General features: G+C 45.9%; 1 protein-coding gene across 2 annotated transcripts in view; it reads right to left on the bottom strand.

Annotated features, from left to right (window-relative positions):
- Positions 1–21,267, bottom strand: part of GMPS (guanosine monophosphate synthase) — a 591,203-nt gene that overhangs the window by 91,813 nt on the left and 478,123 nt on the right. For both annotated transcript variants that reach the window (XM_085634772.1, XM_085634773.1), the window contains one exon: positions 3,187–3,302. In XM_085634772.1, coding sequence (XP_085490898.1) covers positions 3,187–3,302 — 116 coding nt within the window. The remainder of the gene's footprint in view (positions 1–3,186; positions 3,303–21,267) is intronic.

Genomic DNA, 21,267 nt, shown 5'->3' on the forward strand with positions numbered 1-21,267 from the left:
CGGCCCAAAAAAGAGCTGCAGCACAATACTCACTGCTAAGAGGCATGTTTATAAACATCCCTGCACCTTGTGATAGGCACCATGCGGTGCCTTCCATACGGTGCAGGGATGTTTTTGAGGGAGCACCATAGGTGCCCCCAGAACCCATAGCTAACGGACAGGAAGGAAGGGGGGACCCACTAGGGGCCCCCAAAGTCACTTTCGGCCTGCCTTTTAAAGGCGGGCAGACCGCCATAAAATGGCAGACGGAAAGGGACATTGTAATCCTTACGGCGGTGCCCGAGCAGGCACACCACTATTGTAGGGATTGCAGTCCCTCAGACGGGCTCCTTAAGCCCATCGGATGAGAGGCAGACTGTCCTTCCGCCAGATGCCTCCGCCTGCCGCATCCTGATGCGGTAGGCGGTCCTGCAAGGGCCGATTACCGTGGGACCACCACCGATGGCCTGACGGTGACGGTCACACCGCCATCGTATTCAGGCACATAGTCTCCAAGTATATTTTGTACTATGAATATTGAGTGCTTAAATATACCCGGACAGCAAGAAAATGAAGTACTTGCACTACTGAGCAAAAATAAATAAATAAATAAATAAATAAATCGCCAGAGCGATGAAAATAAAACGGTCACGTCTTACAATGTCATTGCTATCAAGGGTACCAGCCACATTGTGGTCCACAAGGGTCAATAATGTGGGGTTCATATCATCGGAGGAACCAGTGAAGATAAAGGTTGATGCTCAGAAGAAGTTACCCTGGATCCCCAATATACACTGAAATCTGAGGCGGAGGAAGGGATCCATCTTGTGATAGCAGATATGATTAAGCAAAGAGTGACTATTGTTTGTAGATGTATTGCCCAAATGTTGCCACTATGAACCATGGGTAAGCCAAAGAGTTCAGATTTGTCCAAGATCTGAGGACAATAAATAATGTGGTTATCCCAAGCTTCCCTGTGGTCTCAAGCCCTGCCATCATGCTTTCTTTCATCCCCGGTAAAGGTCCAATTGTTTATAGTGGTTGATCTGTTAGGCTTTGTTTTCCATCCCTATACATAAAGACAGTAACTCTTATTCTGATTCAGAGAAGCTCAACCTTTGTGGACACGTCTTACTCAAGGATTTGCAGAGTCCCGATCAATCTTTTCCCAAGCCCTAAAGAAAGATCTGGACACAATGGTTCACCACTGGGTTCTACTTTATTACAATAACTTGATGATTTAATTTTGTCCGTAATTGCTTTAGACCACTACACGTTCGATTCCATCTACTTCCTCCCCAATTTACCAAATGATGGGCTTAAGTCTTCAAAGGAGAAATTACAGTTGCGCCTTCCCCAAGTGTGATATTGTGGTCATGAAATCTCTGTTGGTAAGCGCCAATTGTCCTCTGATCACTTGGAACCATTTTCTAAGTTATTCATCCCCATAATTGCTTCCAATTATGTCGTTTTCTAGGCATGGCTGGGTACTGCGGACAGTGGCTAACAAGCCATGATTACATTAGAAAAGATGCCCCTGAACTCTTGGAGAGGTCAAGAGAAAACAAAAATACTTCTGCAAAAGCCAAGCAAGCAATCTTCTGCACCCGCACTAGGACTCCTTGATTCTGCCAAACCCTTTACTTTATACTGTCACAAATATAATGGATTTGCCCTGGGAGTGTTAGTCCAGAGTCATGAAGACTAGAAAATACTAGAAAAGCCCATTATTTTTCAACTTACACCCAGTCATGACTGAACTCCCACCACGTGAAGGTCTGTGGTGGCTGCCGTAAATCTTGTTGAAGGAAGGTGGCGGGGAGAATACAGAGGACAGCATGGAGGAAAACTGCAGCAGAACGCAAGGCCTGCTGGCAAATGTTAAGAAACTCAAGATTCGGTGTCTACTTGTTTGAAGAGACAGACATATCAGTCATGGAGACCATAAACTCTGAGGGAGAAAGGATTAGGGGAGAATCCACTAGGGACTTTGTCCACTGGAATCCAGACAGGCTCCTAAGTGCAGAGCAACTGTTTTGGGAAGAATGGATCACCTCTTGCCCTTCCACGAGGTTGACCTGTAGTACTGGTAGAAGTATCCTGTATTCCTTTGTACAGTGCACCTTCTCAGTTGGGGCAACTTCCCAAGATGACTGAAGCAGTAGTGTCATCCGACACTAGCTTGACAGGGTCCAGTGCATCTCTGTATTTCTGTTTTAACCTGGGATTCTAGTGTTTCTAAGAGGACTGAAGGTGTATCTGAACATGGACGGAGGCCTGCCTCCTTTGCTTATTTTACTCCTGAGACTACCCACTTAACAATTACTTGAACATCTCAGGAGCAGTGCAAACCAGTGGAAGTAAATGACATGACACAGATTTCATGGCACTGCAACAGAGAGCCCAAGGGAGGACCTAAGCCCCACAACCAAGAACAAGCTAACCAAATTGATTAAATAAGAGGATGGATGGATAGATAGAAAGGAACAGCAAAAAAAGACTAACAAGAGGTACAGGAATTAAGCAGCACGAAAGGGAAACCTGAGACTGAGAGAAACAAGGTCTGACCTAACTGTTCAATAGAAAAAAAGGTAACGGAAGAGGGCACCCATTTGACAGTGTGCTGCATAAGGCCCACACACAAACCCCACCGGTGGGCAAAGCGTCCTTTATTAAAACAGCTTTAGAAGTAATTGCCACCTTTTTAGAAAAGTGCTGTTTTGAAAACAATTCTCAAGCACACCAAAATATTAAACATGGAGCAACAGTTGATCAAACGCTTTCAAATCTGCTTAGAAACACAAGTATAAAAATAATTCCACCCCACACAACAAAAAATATGAAACTGCAGCTCCTTTAACAGTGGCATCATTTTTTAAAGTGTTGTGGTATGAGAAATACAGAACTTTTGATGTTAATCTTATAAATATACTTGAAGGAAAAAAGGCCAAGTTACTGAGATCCATACCCTAATGACACTAGGCCAATGAAAACAGAGGCGGCTCCATGGCAAGAGCCTGAGGTTTGACACATAGGGACGTTTTATTACTATTTGGAAATTTCTGATACTGAGGCTCCAGCCTGGCCAGGTATTGTTTTGAAGTTTGTTACATGCACAGATAGAAGAAAGAAGGTGTATAGGAAAAGTAATGATTGAGACACAATTAGATTTCAACATTTTATTTTTAAAGATGTGAGACTACCAACCTGTTTATATTGTGGCACATGCGTGGTATAAGCCTGGCTAAGAACATCAAAGACTCCCAGTGTGGGCCATCTTTACTTGAAATTCCACAGACATAGCTGTATGACCGACAATCACCCTAGAGTTAAAAATAGTTTGAAAATGTAAAACAAATGTTTTCAGCAGCAAAATACATTTGAAACTGAGTGCATTGATTAGTCCATGTATTTTAATTTTATTATAGATCACTGCAGAACAAGTTTAGAAGGACATAGCAAGTACCAAGTTATAGGGAATATGGAAAATAAATCAAGGTGAAAACCTTTGCATGCTATAAAAAATATATTATTAACCACTGATTGACTCATTGATTTATTTTGCTTCAACATTGTCCAGGTTGGTTAGATCCTAGCACAGTCTCCTGAAAACCTGAAAAGAGATTAAAACGTGTATTCTAACTGCATTTTTGCATTAAATACTCTCTTCAGAAAGGCAATTGTGTTTTCCTTCATCTTTTTTTATTATATTTTATTGAGCTCTATGGTGGACTTCTATTTGTAAATTGTTAAGTGTGTTCGAAAGGAAAAAAAAGTGTGAACACATTTATATTGGAATGCACACATTTTGACAAACTAGCCGACCCACTTTTGCCAAGTAAAAGATAATAATAAATATTTTATGAAGGCATCAGCTTTCAGCTTCATGGGACTGAAGCTTTTAACTTTTGTGTTGTATTAATTGGTGAAGATAGCGTGCACAATATAAACTAAATTTGTAAGAGTAATTCGCTTTTGTGGAAAGGGTTCTTCATTTTATGTACTTAGGTTTGTTCTTTCAAACACCTTATACTAAGCATTTTAAAACTGTGGAGTCCAGGCCCATAGCAGAAGTAACTAAACAAGATAAACAAGTTACTTACCTTTAAGAATCCCTTATCTGGTAGAGACTATTTTGCCACAGATTCCTTGCCTTAGAATATTCTGACCCATCAAACTGGATCTGGAAACTTTTGGTGAGCAGTACCCCTGTATGCCGGTAGGTAGAGTAGTTTGGCTACGGGTGGCAGCGGCACCGGAAGTGATATGTGCAGTGCCTATATAGGAGTGACCCCAACCCAGTGATGTAAGTTTCAACCCTTTACTCCAAAATACATTCTAGGCAGCAAGGAAGGGTGGGTCGGTAAGGAATCTGCAGCTAAATAGAGTATTTACCAGATAAGGCATACCAAAGGTAAGTAAGTTGTTAATTTTGATAGACTGCTAGTCGCAGATTCCTTACCTCAGAAGAGATGTACAAGCAATACCTACCCGGAAGAAGGAGCTGCAATATGGATGAACTAAGCAGTCCTGCAAGACCGAATGGGAAAAATGACCATCACGCATAACTGACTGTCCAAGCAATATTGCTTCGTAAATGTGTGCAAGGAAGCCCATGTTGCTGTCTGAAAGATAACCAGGACAGAAACTCCACAAGCTAACGCAGTGGTTGCAGCCTTGGCTCTGGTAGAATGAGCTCGGTGGCCTTCAGGAGTTTACTTTTTGACCCATGCATACCAGATCTTGACACAGAACACTATCCATCGTGAGATGGTCAGTTTCTACACCGCCTTATCTTTCTTTGCTCCGATGTACCCCACGAAGAGTTGATTGGCCACCTGGAACTCAGTCAAGGTACAAAGACAATGTCTATTTGGGTCCAGCCGATGTAGTCTTCCCTCTTTTTTAGAGTAGAGAGACGTAGAGTAAAATGTAGGCAGAGTGATGGATTGGCCTACCTGAAAGGGGGTTATCACCATCTGTAAAAATAATGCTCTATTCCGAAGGTACGGAGGATGTGCAGACAGGACCTGTAACTCACTGACACTGTGGATAGATGTTATTGCTACTAGAAAGGCCATTTTGATGTTGAGAAGCCTGAGTGGACAGTTGTCTAGAGGCTCAAAGGGGGCACACATGAAAAATATGAAAACTAAGTTGAGATCCCACTGTGGCATAATAAAGTGCATTTGGGGGTGGGGGGGGGGGGGGATGGGTGAGGGGGAGAGATATGCTGGAGGCCTTAAAGGATCCTATGTACAATAGGGGATTTGAAAAGGGATGGCGGATCCGCAGAAATGCCAAGCTGGCAGAAAGATAACCTTTTAACGTGCACAAAGCACAACCCTACTTGGCTAAGATCAGAATGAACATAAATATCTGGGAAGGATGTGCACATAGGGGGTCAAAGTGTTTATCTTTACACCATGCCACAAACTTCTTCCAACGGCAGGCATATACCGTCTTCATGGAGGGACGCCTGTGTGCCTGTATAACATTACAGACTTCTGGAGGTCAAAAGCAGTCCACTGCAGCCGCTTAATTTTCACGCATGAGGGCGAAGCTTGTTCAGGTTCAAGTGCAGAACCCCGCCATGCTGCTGCTACCTATTTTCCTCCCAAAGTGGCAGCCTGATTGGGGGACCAGTACTCCAGCTCAGCAGCTCGGAATACCAGACTCTCCGTGCCCAATCCAGAGCCACAAGAATAAGAATGACTTCGGCCCGGTCATTCCTGATTCTTGAGCACTCTGGGCAGGAGTGGTATTGGTAGAAATGCGTACAGGAGGCTGGAGCTCCGCTTGAGACAAAAAGCTTCTCTGAGCGAGAGTAGCCTTAGAAACTTACGCGTGCAAAACTTCTGACATTTTGCATTCGCAGACAGCAAATTTAGAGGATTTTGTAAAGTAAACTATCTGACAATCATGCTGGGCACACAACATTTAAATAGCTTGTAAATTAACTGTACAGATATTTCAAAATATAGTTCAATAGCTGGGAAAACAATTTGTCATTTCAAAGTGAAATGAAAACGAAGAAATGGATATGCTCAAAACAAATAAGAATACTTTACTTGGTGATGTGCAAATGACAAATATTTGCAGAAAGTCAATCAATCAATCAGATAATTTGTAAAGTGCACTACTTACCCGTGAGGGTTTCAAGGCGCTGAGGAGGGGGGGGTGGGGGGTTTGCTGCTGCTACTGGTTGAAGAGCCAGGTCTTGAGTCGTCACCTGAAGGTCAGCAGGTCTTCGGTTTGTCGAAGGTTGAGGGGGAGGGTGTTCCAGGTCTTGGCGGCGCGGTGGGAGAAGGACCTGCCTCAGGATGTGGTTCTATGGGGGCGCGGGACCGTAGCTAGGGCGTGGTCAGCGGAGCGGAGTTTTCTGTTGGGTACGTATAAGGAGAGTCAGCTGTTGAGATAGGCTGGGCCGGTTTTGTGGAGTGCCTTGTGTGCGTGGACCAGGAGCTTGCAGGAGATTCTTCTGTCGACAGGGAGCCAGTGCAGGTTTCTCAGGTGGGGGGTGATGTGGTCGCGGCGCGGGACGTCGAGGATTAGGCGTGCAGAGGCGTTCTGGATTCTTTGCAGTCTGTTGATGAGCTTGGACGAGGCTCCGGCGTAGAGGGCGTTTCCGTAGTCGAGTCTGCTGCTGACTAGCGCCTGGGTGACTGTTTTCCTCGTGTTTGTCAGGATCCACCTGTAGATCTTGCGGAGCATACGGAGGGTGTTGAAGCAGGTGGAGGAGACTGCGTTGACTTGTTTGGTCATGGTGAGTTTCGAGTCGAGGATGACTCCCAGGTTGCGTGCGTGGTTGGTAGGAGCCGGGGGTGTCCCCAGTGATGCTGGCCACCAGGAGTCGTCCCATGCTGAGGGGTTGGGCCCGAGGATGAGGATCTCCGTCTTGTCTGAGTTCAGCTTAAGTCGGCTTTCCTTCATAGAGTCGGTGACGGCCTTCATTCCCTGGTGGAGGTTGGATTTGGCAGTTACGGGGTCCTTGGTGAGGGAGAGGATCAGCTGTGTGTCGTCGGCGTAGGAGATTATGTTGAGGATGTGCTGTTGGGCGATGCGTGCTAGTGGTGTCATGTAGATGTTGAACAGCGTCGGGCTGAGGGAGGATCCCTGTGGGACGCCGCAGATGATCTCTGCGGCTTCGGACCGGAACGGGGGGGGGGGGGGAGGGGCGGACTCTGAGTTCTGCCGGAGAGGTAGGAGGTGGTCCAGTCCAGGGCCTTGTCTCGGATCCCTGCGTCATGGAGGCGCGCGCGTAGTGTGCGGTGGCAAACGGTGTCGAAGGCTATGGAGATTCCAGGAGGATAAAGGCCGCCGTCTCGCCGTTGTCTAGCAGGATCCTGATGTCGTCTGTGGCGGCGATGAGGGCGGTCTCGGTGCTGTGGTTGCTGTGGAATCCTGATTGGGAGGGGTCCAGGATGCTGTGGTCTTCGAGGTGATGGGAGAGCTGGATGTTAACTATCTTCTCGATGACCTTTGCTGGGAACGGAAGCAGGGAGATGGGCCGGAAGCTCTTGAGGTCGCTCGGATCCGCCTTGGGTTTTTTCAGTAGGGCGTTGATCTCTGCGTGCTTCCAGCTCTCAGGGAAGGTAGCGGTCTCGAAGGAGAGGTTGATGATGTTGCGCAGGTGGGGTGCGATGGAACTGCCGGCTTTATTGCAGATGTGGTGTGGGAGAGGGTCAGACAGGGATCCGGAGTGGATTGTGCCCATGGTCTTGATTGTGTCCTCGATGCTCACGTTGGCCCAGGTTGTAAGGGAGTCGTGGTCGGTGATGTGCGGTGGGTCCGGCTTGTCGAGGCCTGTGGGGGTTGTCCGGGGGTTGAAACTGTCATGGATGTCGGTGATCTTGCGGTGAAAGAAGGTGGCGAGGGATTCGCACAGGGCTTGCGTTGGCGGGATGTTGGCGCTGAAGCTGGGGTTGGAAAGTTCCTTCACGATGTTGAAGAGCTCCTTGCTGTTGTGTGCGTTGTCGTCAAGGTGGTCTTTGAAGGAGATCCTTTTGGCGGTCCTGATGAGGTGGTGGTGGTTGCGGATGGCGTCTTTGTGGGCAGCGCGGCTGTCCGGCGTCTTTTCGCTGTGCCATTTGTTCTTCAGTTTCCGGCAGGTGCGCTTTGAAGCTAGGAGTTACAGGGTGAACCAGCTGGCTCTTTTGCTGGTGTCTGTTGGTGGGCTTTTCCAGCGGGGCTAAGGTGTTGGTGCAGTCGTCCATCCAGCGTCTGAGGGTGAGTGCACCATCGTCTGGTTTGGTTGGTGGGTTGAGTGTGCGGTTTGTCTGTAGTTGTTCTTCAGTGACTTTGCCCCAGCAGCGGCGGGGGATCTGCAGGGTGCGGTGGTGTGTGAGGGGGTTTCGGAAGGAGAAGTGGATGCAGTGGTGGTCTGTCCAGGTGAGTTCGGAGGCGTGGCTGAAGGCGACGTGGGGGTTAGAGGAGAAGATGGCATCAAGTGTGTAACCGGCGATGTGGGTCGGCATCGTGACGAGCTGTTTTAGTCCGAGGTTGGTGAGGTTGTTCTCCAGATGATCAGGGTGGAGGAGTTGTTGTCGTTGTTGTTCTCCAGATGATAGTTCAGGTCTCCGAGGAGGATGTAGTCGGTGGAGGTGAGCGTGTACGTGCTGATGAGGTCGGAGATGGAGTCGCAGAATTTTGGCCGGGGTCCTGGCGGTCTGTAGACGAGGGTGCCTCTTAGGGTGGTCTTGGGGTCCGTGTGGATCTGGAAGTGCATGTGTTCGGCGGTGCTGAGAGTGTCGTTGGTGCTTGTTGAGACCATGATGGTGTTCTTGTGGACAATGGCGATTCCTCCTGCGGCTCCGTTGGTGCGGTCTCTGCGGGTGATCTTGTACCCGTCGGGGATGGCTATGGCGATGTCTGGAGAGGAGGCATCGTTCATCCAGGTCTCGGTCAGGAAGGCGACGTCTGGGGATGCGGTGTCGAGTAGGTCCCAGAGCTCGACAGCGTGTTTGACTGCGGAGCGGGTGTTGATCAGGACGCATCTGAGCTGGTTGGGTTCCATCGTGGCGGGTGTCTCCGCGCCTTCGAGGCAGGAGAAGCTGCAGTTCCGGCATGCGAAGGGACCGTGGGTGCGCTTCGGGGCGGCCTGGCCGCAGGTGTGAGTCCTTCCTGGTTTGAGAGCGACGAGGGTGTTGGCGTCGTAGCGGAGGCGGTCTTTGTGGCTGGTGCGGGGGGCAGGGGTTCTGGCACTGGGCACGGTCCATGCGCGGACGGGTGCAGACTGGCTTGCCTTAGGCGGGGGTGCAGGCGGAGCTGAGCGGGGGGGGTTGAGCGACCTGCCAGGCAAGTTCAAAGTCCAGGTCTATTTCCACACATTATTGTTCGCATGCTATATAGTTTTGACAGTAAAACTGGATGTCAGTGGGAGGTTTTGTGGCCATTTCATTTGAAAATGTTGGTCTGTAAATGAGTGCGCTGCCACATTATGGTTTCGAAATATATTTATTAAAAGTGAGAGTTCTTAAATATGAACTGAGAAACATTCCTACCCTTGCCATGATGACAATGCTATTAGTGAGGCATGTCAGGTGTATTGTGTACCCTACGTGTGAACTATTTTTTTCCTATACATGGAGCAAATGTTTAGTCTATTAAATCAAGCAAGTTTTTATGTACAGCAGACTCACATATTTTAATGTGCTCTCATAAGTTATAATGAAGAGAAAGGCTACTGGTTGAAATAAAATATTTGCCTAGGATCACACAATTTGAGACAAGTTTATGGGTCGAGTAGCTTATTCAAGCGACTAGACCTGCAGGTCTAGTAACATTTTTCTGATTTCACGAGGCCTGGGAAGGGTGAGCGGTTTGCCAGTCACTCAATCGCGGTTCATTAACCAGCACTGGAAGTCTTTTGCAGTTCCCTCTGAGATCTTGACCATGTCGGAGAGATTACCCAGATGCTGCACCCAATGGAACTTCAGGTCCTACTGCAGAGCCTGAATATGTCAGCGCGCATGAGTCACTAGCCCTGAGGCCCAGCAGCCTCAGAGCCAGTCTCACCAACATCCACACTAGAGGATGTAACATCAGTATCATGGCTTGAATAGCCTCATTCACCACATGGGAGGATAAGCCTGAAACTGCACCACGTCCGGAACCGCTCCGATGAATGGAAGCATCTGTGAGGGAGTCAGGAGAGACTTCAGCACCTTGGTAGTGAACTCCAGAGAATGCTGAATGTTCACCGAGGTCTGGAGTGGGAGATGACTGCCTGTGGCAAGCCCGCCTTCAACAGACCATCGTCGAGGTAGGGAAGACTGGAACCCCTAACCTCCAGTGAGCTTTGATCACCGTCATCACTTTCGTGAACACCTTAGGGGCGCTGGTAAGGCCAATGGGAAGCACGGAAAACAAAGTGCTCTTGGCGGACCATGAACGGCAGGTAAATCTTGTGGGCAGACAGAAAAGGGATATGAAAATATGCATCCTGTCTCCCGGATCCAGGGTAGCCAGGACTTGCGTAAGCGTGAGCATCTTGAATGTCCCTTTTTTCAGGAAGACATTGGTGCAGGTCTAGAATAGGTCAAAGGCCTCTGTCCTTCCTGGGTACCAGAAAGCAGCAGGATTAGCAACCACTATTTCTGATACAGACACCTTCTCAATAGCTCCCGGCCAAGAGATCTAGCACTTTCTGATGAACCAAGGAGAAGTGGCCCTTCGTCAACATCTCTTAAGAAGGTGGTATGGGTGGGTCCCCTGAGAGGAGGTGAGGGGGGGGGGGGGAGTAAGTGGGGGCTGTAGCCTCTTTAGAAGAGCTGCAAAACCTGAAACTTGGATGTTACTAACCTCAAGTGGTGCAGGTGATGGCACACTTTGCCTCCCACTGGAAACCCATGATGGTCGGAGGGCAAACTAAAGGAGTTTGAAGGCTGTGGCTACCCGGGGGGTGGAAAGACCCGACTTCTGACTACCTGTCCCAGATGATCTGTGGAAACCACATCTTCCGCCATGAAAGGATTGTGCAAATTGCTGGCTGTGGTGTAGAGACGTGGTTGAAAGCTACTTCAGTGGCCATGAATTGGTGGGGACTGGGGTTGCTAAAGGCCATGGAAAGGCAAAGGACCTGGCCGTAGCTTTGCTATCCTTAAAACGCTCCAGCACTGAGTCCGCCTTCTCTCCGAACAGACGAGAGCCATCGAATGGCATGCCCAATCACGCAAGACATTTATATCTTGCTAAATTATAATTTCGTACTTAAATCAGTTCCTTGTGAACAATTGTATTGTGGCTAATTAGCTATACCCAGTTCGCAAGAACATTTGGGTTGCTCTTGTTTTTGTTTGACATCAGCGAAGCTTGGATATTCCCCGAAAAGCCAATGGTGATCAACCAGGCATGGCGCCTAAGGGCCACCGGCTATGAAATTGCTATACCCAGGGAATCTGTCGTGTCCAGCCCACATCTTATGGTGAACTTGGCTGCAATCATCTTGTCAGCAAGTACTTGAGGGCGTATGGCTCGGGCCTCCTGTGAGAACATCGGCAGCATTTTTGCACAAAAGTCCCAGATCATATGGGAATATCATCCCAAGAGGCACGCAGTGTTCACTGACTGCAGTGCCAGGCTGGCAGAAGAGAACATCCTCTTCCCAAAGGTATCCAGCCTTTTGGATTCCCTATGCGGGGGAGTGGTAGGGAATACGCAATGATTGATTTAAGAAGTGAAGGCCTGGACAACCAAGCTCTCTGGGGTGGGGTGCTGGGTGAGGAAACTGGGGTCCCGAGGGGCGAGGGCAGTGGGCAACTGTCCTATGTACAGGAGCCCCTGTGCAGGTCTTGGACCAGGCCCCGAGCAGGACGCCAGTAAGGGCTTCATTGAATGGGAGTAATGATTCGGTCGGGGCAACTCCTGGCTGAGGCAACTCTGTCAAGACTGGACTGTCACGGAGGGTAGTGTATGGTCTAGGATCTCTGCCACCCTCCGTACCACCACTGCGAAGGAGGCACCATCCACCATAGCCATGGTAGGGGGGACAGATCAGGCCAGTGTCTGGAGAGGTGTCCAGACCACTGGCATCCACCAGATCCTCATAACAGTTGTCCTCGGGATCTTCAATGTCTGAAATCCACAAGGGTCCACAGACCTCTCCTAATCATCACCCAATCCAGGCCTGTCATATGAAAGACACTGGCTCCGATATGGGTAGTCTGCCCCTGGTCGGCACCTGAGCCTAACAACATACAGCTAGCTCTGTATCGGAGTTGGGAATGATGATGGGGGAGGCACCACCGCTGGGTATCTGTGGTGCCGAGAGCATCAGCACTGGAGTGGAGTGGGGGGGGGGAAGATAAACGGCGCTCGACTGGTGCTGTTCGGGACTCGTCAGTGGATCCGTGGGGCCTTGATGGCCGAAGGGTGCTCCAGTGGGCTTGGGCCGCCTAAAAAGGTGGTGCATGGCCTCGTAAACGTACGAAGACTTGAGCAGTGAAATCAAAGAGTTCTACAATTTCTTGTTCTTGCTTGGGACCTTCCTCGTGACCAAAAAAGGATCGTCGCAGAGTTGATCAACACTGGGCAGCAACAAGCTAGAAGGAGGGCTCCCTCAGCGCGGCAGGCCTTGCATGTACTGACGTCAGGGTGTCGCTCAAGACAACAGAGACAATCCAAATGTGGGTCCATCACCGACATCTGCCAGTGACAGGCATCGCATGGTTTAAAACCTGCTTTTCTGATGGACATTCTGCATAGGAGGCCTCAAAAAATATTCAACAAAAACTTGAAAAAAGGTCAGTCAAAACGTGATAGGGGGTGGCCCTTCTCCAGATCTGGCGCAGAAAGATAATAACTGATGTCTGGGCACGTCCCTTCCAGACCAGACAACATCCTGCAAGCAGAACACCACCACCTACCGGCACACAGAGGTACTGCTCACCAAAAGTTTTCCATTCCAGTCTGACACCTCGGGAATGGGACCTGGGGCTAGAAGTCTTTATCAGATGAACACTGACATTGGTAGAGGATATTCATAATACGCTCAAATTAAGTCCTTATTTGAATTCCTTGAACACGTTTTATTTTTATTATAAGGGACGGATCAATTTTTGGTGAAACATGTACAAACCGTTACCACATCCAAAAGATAAAATGAGTAACCGTTATTTTCATGTGCTATGGAAAACTATGTGGATAAAACTAAAATAAAATGTTACCTGTACTCCTAGTCGTGCATCGTAGGAATCCTCACTGAAGTCATAAAAGTTGAATATTCCTGCCTATGCACGGGGACCCCGGAACACTTTCTTCATATATTAGTCTCAATCTGTAATTGGAGGTAGACACCTCATTATCGAACAGTCTGGTGGCACGTCTTCCAAAATAAAGACAGTACAGCTTTTCCAGCATTTTTTTAAGAGGGAAAAAAAAAATTCTAAAAAGGCTATAAGACCACATCGCAGCATCTAGCTGAAGATATGTTCAACAGTATCTTAAATAATCTTTGACCTTGCCTCTGTCTTATGGAAAATGCAGAAAAAATGTGCCCGTCAGGTCAAGGATATGAAAGTACCCATAGAGTGCACTGTTCCTTTAAGAATCCAAAAGCTTCCTTGAATGAACTGTACTGACATTTTGCATCCGCGCCGGTTAGGTGGTAGTATAAAGTCAGTTCTTATTATTCAATACGAATAACAATCGGGGAGGTGGGTGGGTTGTTTACAACTTCAGTGAGGATTCCTACAATACAGAACTTGGATTACAAGTAACACTTTCTTCTGCATTGTAGAATTCTCACTGACGGTCCTAAATGTAGAAGAGAACAACAAGCATAACCCTATTCCATAGTTGTCAATATGTTGGTGAACACAAAAAAAAACTGCAGTGATCGTAGGTAACCAACACTGAAAATGGATGTTAGATAAAGCTTAAAGCTGCTTGATCTACCTTTGTGTTAGCTTTTGAGTCTTAATCGAAACAGTAATGTTTAGTGAAAAGAATGTATTGATTTGTATGTAGTTGCTTTACATATTTTGGTCTGAGGTATACATATTAACCAAGCAGCAGATGCAGATCTTCTTCATGTAGAATGAGCCTTGGTTTTCCTGGGAGAGGTTTGTTAGCCAACTGGTAATAGCAAGAGATGCAAGAAACTATCCATCTAGCTATTGATTGCTTGGAAGAAGCAATACCATTCCTGAGCAGACCATAATTAAACAACTGCTTTGTTTTGCATATCTCCTATGTTCCTTCTAGATAAAACGTAAGGGCCATTTAACCATCCAAAGAATGTACAGATCTTTCCATTGGAGAAGTTGGATTGCTGAAAAATACAGGTAACAAGATAGTCTGATTTATATGAAAGTCTGATCCCAAAAACATAGATGCATTCTGAGCACCACTCTATTGCTATGAACCACTGTATATGGTTCCACTACTGAATGAGTTAGGCTTTCACTGACCCAGCAGAGCACAGCCAATAATTTTGACACCACTAGATTTAATTCCCAGGAGAGATGTGGAGGTCTAACGGGAGCAAAAATTGTAAACAATCCTTACAGGAACCTTTAATAACTTGTGTTAAAGATTTTTATGTTGATCCGTTTCGTATGTTGTAATGGGCTCAATTACACAACACGGTGGAAATTGTTTTTCGTTAATAAAAATATAGTGTCAAAAATAATGATCACAATATCCTGGTTCTATACTTATAATGCAAAATGACAAAAATAGCAAACAAAAATATCTTTGACAGTAATATCTGTTAAAAAGAGGCATAAATATAGTTTTTTCTAATATATGTATAATTTAAATTAGTAAATGTTAAATATATCATAACTAATTTTTATAATGTAAAATAAAAATATTCCACTAATTATATATATATATAATGAAAACTATATTTATTGAATTTAATTCATGTTTTTTATATTTTAAATGTAGTACTTTATAAAACACATACATATATATATATATATATATATATATATACACACACACAAACTAAATAATAAATACAGAAAAAACTAAAATGTAGACAATGAACAATTCAATAACAAAATATATTAATTTCATGGATATATATATATATATATATATAATGTAAAATATTAAAAACCAAAAAACACATTTATTAAAAATGACGAACATTAAAAAAGTAAAAACAAACAATATTATATATAAGCAATGATTATAAATCATAGTTCACCAATACCAGGAGAAGTGTTGGACTCCGGAAAGATTAGGTTACTATTCACACACCAGTGTAAGCAACAGTAGGGAAAGTATTGGACTTTAAAGGAGTTAGATTTACTTTTTGTACTCCATTCTAAACAGTAGGGAAAGCTTTGGACTTCGGTGGGGTTAGATCTGCTATTGACACACAGTCTAAGCAACAGTAAGGAAAGCGTTGGACCTCAGATAGGTTACATTTACTATTCCAACTCCAGTCCAAGCAACAGTAAGGAAAGAGTGTGACTGCTAAAGAAGTACATATATGAATACAAGTCTTATGATTTTACCAACATATATTTACATCAAGATAAAACATTAAATTACAATATATAAAAAAATATTAACAAAAACATATATATATATATATTTCAGAAAGTAAATGATCACGCGCTCTCAGTCAGCGGACCACAGGACACAAGAAGGGCTCCAAGGGTGTTTATTTACGACGCGTTTCGACTTACACAGAAGTCTTGCTCACGTAAACTCACAGTGCTCAGTGACAGACGTAATTAATAAAGTTGCATGGCGCTAAACATCAACAAGGGACAATGCAAGTCGAATAAACTGTTAAAACACGGCAGACATCTTGTAATGGTCACAGATCAGCATTTTCTGCACATTCAAAGCGTGACAAGCTAAAATCTGCCCCACAAAAAATAAACAATGGTCTGGAAATGAAATGAGATCAAATGTCATGAGAAAAGTGGGCGTATAACAGTAAAAGAAGCCTGAGCCATGTAAACAGAGTTCCGTGTTAAACAGGTGCGCATGCGTCTGCAGGGGAGGGTTGCTAGGTTACCAAAATTGTAACAGAGAGGACTTGTCTGACAGGCAATGTAAACACAAGTGTGCACAGACGTGCGTAGTACCAGTCTACCCCCATTCTAGGCTGTGGTGGATAGAATGGGCCGGCGTGTGAAAGTCTAACCGGGTGACTGATAAACAGCAAGTGCCAATGTTTAATCGACAAAGTGCCGAGGACTCCGGCTCATAAATAAAGAGGAAAAATGAGCGAAAAGAGCAAAAAACTGCTACTCTGCCTAAAAATGAAGGCGTAGATTGTATGTGATACAAAAAATGTAGCAGCCGCGATCAAAAGTGACAAGGGCAAGTGTCCCAGCTACGCTGTAAATGTGTCTCAAGCCCTACGTACATACGACAGTCCTCAAGTACATCCCCCCAAAAAAATACCATCCACTCAATGCTTAAGGTAACAAATACAGAAGGAAATAATTGGCAAGTGCCAGAAGGTACTTAATGCAGATTCCAGTACGTCTTCAATCAAGGTGCTCAGTGTGCCATAGGGGAAAAGGGTAGGTTGCCCGTGAAGTGAACGTGCCAGTGTGTGGGCCCCTTCCTTTCCTCCTGTGGAGAGAAATAACAAAGATAAGAAAGGTTAAAAATACATGTCATGTATAGGATCTCATGTGCACACAGTTCTAACATTTGGAAGGAGGAGATCTAACACACGGTATGCAAACGAAATAGGGGAAGAAAGACATCCATGGTAATCTATAACAGTCACAGACTAGAGGCATAGGCAAGAGCAGATTATTCCCTGAGATGTATAGCAAGTTCCTCATCCTGGTTCAACCCACCCGGTGCCTTGGTCAAACTGTTGAGGACAAAATCAGAGTGTTGGAGAAACTGAAGAAAACGGAAATCTCCAAGTGGTGGGAGGCAACTTCATTGCAGAACTATATAGACCAGGAGATGGTCCCCAGAAGCCTGAGGATCTTTACAACACCTACTTATGAGACGCCAAATCCGGCGATGCTGCAAGAATGGGCGGAAAATTCCGCACTCAGCTCCAGGAGAATGTTGGAGATCCTAGTCAAGTTTGCTTGGATTGATAGAGACCTTGTACTCAAACGGATCCAGGAAGTGCAGGAGGAACTGAGCAAACTTACGGATGGAAAGACTCTTGAAGAATTGACTAGTGCCATGAAAGATCGTTTGAAAAACTACGAAGACGACATCAAAGCACGGAAGGAACGCAAATTAAACAGAGACTATAACGACTACGAAAGCGGCAGAATTTTGACCTTCAGCCGAAAATCTGACCATCTGTACAAAAAGGAAGAACCTACAATCATTGTTTCCTCCACTGAAGATGAGAGACAAGACAACACCATCTCTATACCCAGTGAGACGGAATCTGATGTTTCGGCCGAAACGTCCTCCAATAATGACTTTGCTATACGTCCTGTCAATTTTTTAGAGGAGTATCGTCATCTACGCCGGAGCAGACGGACGAAGCAGGAAGCTCCGGTGATGAGAACACGGGGTCAGAGGAGCCGAGGCCGAGGAAGAGGCCGGGGAAACGCAGAAACCGCCGAAAGAGACTACAGCAGCGATGGCAGAAGAGGCAGGGCAAGGGGCAGAGTGGGAACTGGCAACACACGCTCCAGAAGAGCCCGCTAATGGACAGTGAAATGGTAAACAAAACCATCATCAATCTATCAAAAAGAGTGATGAGTGAAACGGAGAAAAGGACTCTTTGTCTAGGACTATCTTTCTGTCCTTCCAAAACATTTAACTACACTGATACTAGAATTGACTTGTTTAAATTCATTAGAAAACTCAAGCTCAAAAAATGGCATAAATTAAAAAGACTAGGTGAGACCAGAAGAACTAGCAGACCCACGCCTGGTGGGTTCGACAATATCAATGTGGGTGACATTGACACCCTCATAGACATGATCCAACTCAATCAGGATGAGGGGACTGAACCCACCATGCGGCCTACACAGATTTGCGAATCCTTAGGCCTTACCACTGACCAGAGTGCCTTATCTGGTTTTAAGCCCAAATCTACATTTTTCCCTACCCTACCCTTTGACACGATTGATACGTTTCAAGAGAGTGTGGGCAAGGCATTATGTAAGTTCAGACACAAGAGCGGGAGTCACACTCCAGCCAAAAATAACCTGACATTTCCCCAGAAACAAGCTCTCAAGTCACTGGCGGAAGACACGGACATTGTCATCCGCCCGGCGGACAAGGGAGGCAATATTGTCATCATGGACAGGGAGATGTATCTGGCTGAAGCACACAGACAATTGAGGGACAGCAGATACTATGAGACCATCAACAGGGATGAATACAGCAACAGCATCATCAAGTTGTGGGACAAACTCACCATCTGGAAAGACCAGGGCATCCTTGAATGGGAAGAATTCTGCTACCTGAAAAATGAATTTCCCGTCCTGCCTACTCTCTATCTTCTCCCCAAACTCCACAAAGACCCCACCCATCCCCCAGGACGTCCCATTGTGTCGTCCAGGGGAAGTGTATCTGAGCACATATCTAAATATGTAGATCACTTCCTCAGAGAGTATGTGACTCAGCTTCCCAGCTACATCAGGGACACAAAAGATTTCCTCAACAAGATCGAAGGGGTTAGTTGGGAGAAAGACTTTCTGATGATCACATTGGATGTACAATCCTTGTACACCATCATTGACCACCAGCAAGGTCTAGAAGCCTGTGAACATTTTCTCAAATCCAGACCGGTCCATCTCAGGGAACACAACAAAATGATACTGGAGATGATTAGCTTTTGCCTGTCTCATAACATCTTTCTCTTTAATGGAGCACTATACCGACAGACGGTCGGTACAGCTATGGGTTCGTGCTTTGCGCCTAGCTTTGCCAACCTCTTCATGGGGCGCTGGGAGGAAGAGGTTTTCTCAAACCCTGATTTAAATGAATACCTTGGCCACATCCGTATATGGATGCGCTACATCGACGACCTGTTCGTCGTATGGAAAGGCGAGCATCAGGTAGCCAAGGAATTCATAGATAAACTCAATGTCAATGACAGGAACATTGTTCTTACCAGTAACATCAGCAGCACCCATGCAGAACACCTAGATGTCTGTTTGGACATCAAGGATGGTAAGTTCAGCACTACCCTTTTCAGAAAGAACACTGCTGGCAACAGTGTCCTGCATGCCCTCAGTAGCCACCCGGAGACTCTCAAATGGAGTATTCCTTACGGTGAGCTACTCAGGGCCAAGAGGAATTGCAACACGGACGCAACTTACCAACTAGAGAGCCAAGAGATGTTGTCCAGATTCAGGATAAGGGGTTACCCGAACTGGGTTCTGAAAAGGGCCAAAACTAGAGCAGATGCCGTATCCAGAGCCCATACCATCGCAGAAAGAGAGAGTGAACCCACTGATAATGTAGAAGACACCACACGCCTGATCCTGACCTACAACTCAGATTCTAGTAGCATCAAGAGAATACTGACCAAAAATTGGGATATTCTGAAATGTGACCACACAATTGGTGAATCGCTACCTGACAGGCCCACGATTACATATAGAAAGGGTAAGAGTATCAGAGATATGCTAGTCCACAGCGATGTTACCATCTACTCTAACATACACGAACACGGCCTACAGGGATTTTTTCCCTGCGGGCACTGCAAGGCATGCAAGAACAGTACACTTGTGAAGAACATCAGTTACAACGGCATTACCAAGAAAATTGCACAGTTCCTCACCTGTAGTACTACTTTTGTTGTGTATGTCATAGAGTGTCCTTGTAAACTGTGGTACATAGGGAGCACCACCTTGTTAGCCAAAAAGCGTGTCCTTGAACACTACCGGGCCATCATTCACAAAGATGATAAATACCCTGTGGCCCGACACTTTGGTGATGTACATTTTTCCAATCCTGCCCTCCTGAGATTTTTTATTTTGGAACAAATATATACCAATCCCAGGGGTGGCAACAGAGTACTCAAACTCAGGCAAAGAGAATCTAAATACATCATAGATTTTCAGACCAAGGCACCGGGTGGGTTGAACCAGGATGAGGAACTTGCTATACATCTCAGGGAATAATCTGCTCTTGCCTATGCCTCTAGTCTGTGACTGTTATAGATTACCATGGATGTCTTTCTTCCCCTATTTCGTTTGCATACCGTGTGTTAGATCTCCTCCTTCCAAATGTTAGAACTGTGTGCACATGAGATCCTATACATGACATGTATTTTTAACCTTTCTTATCTTTGTTATTTCTCTCCACAGGAGGAAAGGAAGGGGCCCACACACTGGCACGTTCACTTCACGGGCAACCTACCCTTTTCCCCTCCGGCACACTGAGCACCTTGATTGAAGACGTACTGGAATCTGCATTAAGTACCTTCTGGCACTTGCCAATTATTTCCTTCTGTATTTGTTACCTTAAGCATTGAGTGGATGGTATTTTTTTGGGGGGATGTACTTGAGGACTGTCGTATGTACGTAGGGCTTGAGACACATTTACAGCGTAGCTGGGACACTTGCCCTTGTCACTTTTGATCGCGGCTGCTACATTTTTTGTATCACATACAATCTACGCCTTCATTTTTAGGCAGAGTAGCAGTTTTTTGCTCTTTTCGCTCATTTTTCCTCTTTATTTATGAGCCGGAGTCCTCGGCACTTTGTCGATTAAACATTGGCACTTGCTGTTTATCAGTCACCCGGTTAGACTTTCACACGCCGGCCCATTCTATCCACCACAGCCTAGAATGGGGGTAGACTGGTACTACGCACGTCTGTGCACACTTGTGTTTACATTGCCTGTCAGACAAGTCCTCTCTGTTACAATTTTGGTAACCTAGCAACCCTCCCCTGCAGACGCATGCGCACCTGTTTAACACGGAACTCTGTTTACATGGCTCAGGCTTCTTTTACTGTTATACGCCCACTTTTCTCATGACATTTGATCTCATTTCATTTCCAGACCATTGTTTATTTTTTGTGGGGCAGATTTTAGCTTGTCACGCTTTGAATGTGCAGAAAATGCTGATCTGTGACCATTACAAGATGTCTGCCGTGTTTTAACAGTTTATTCGACTTGCATTGTCCCTTGTTGATGTTTAGCGCCATGCAACTTTATTAATTACGTCTGTCACTGAGCACTGTGAGTTTACGTGAGCAAGACTTCTGTGTAAGTCGAAACGCGTCGTAAATAAACACCCTTGGAGCCCTTCTTGTGTCCTGTGGTCCGCTGACTGAGAGCGCGTGATCATTTACTTTCTGAAATTGAACTTACTTTCCGGCGCGCTCCGCCGGCGTACGTGCCACCTTCCATGGGTCCCCTGGCTGT

Source organism: Triturus cristatus, chromosome 11 (genome assembly GCF_964204655.1).
Source record: "Triturus cristatus chromosome 11, aTriCri1.1, whole genome shotgun sequence".
Classification (NCBI taxonomy): Eukaryota; Metazoa; Chordata; class Amphibia; order Caudata; family Salamandridae; genus Triturus; species Triturus cristatus.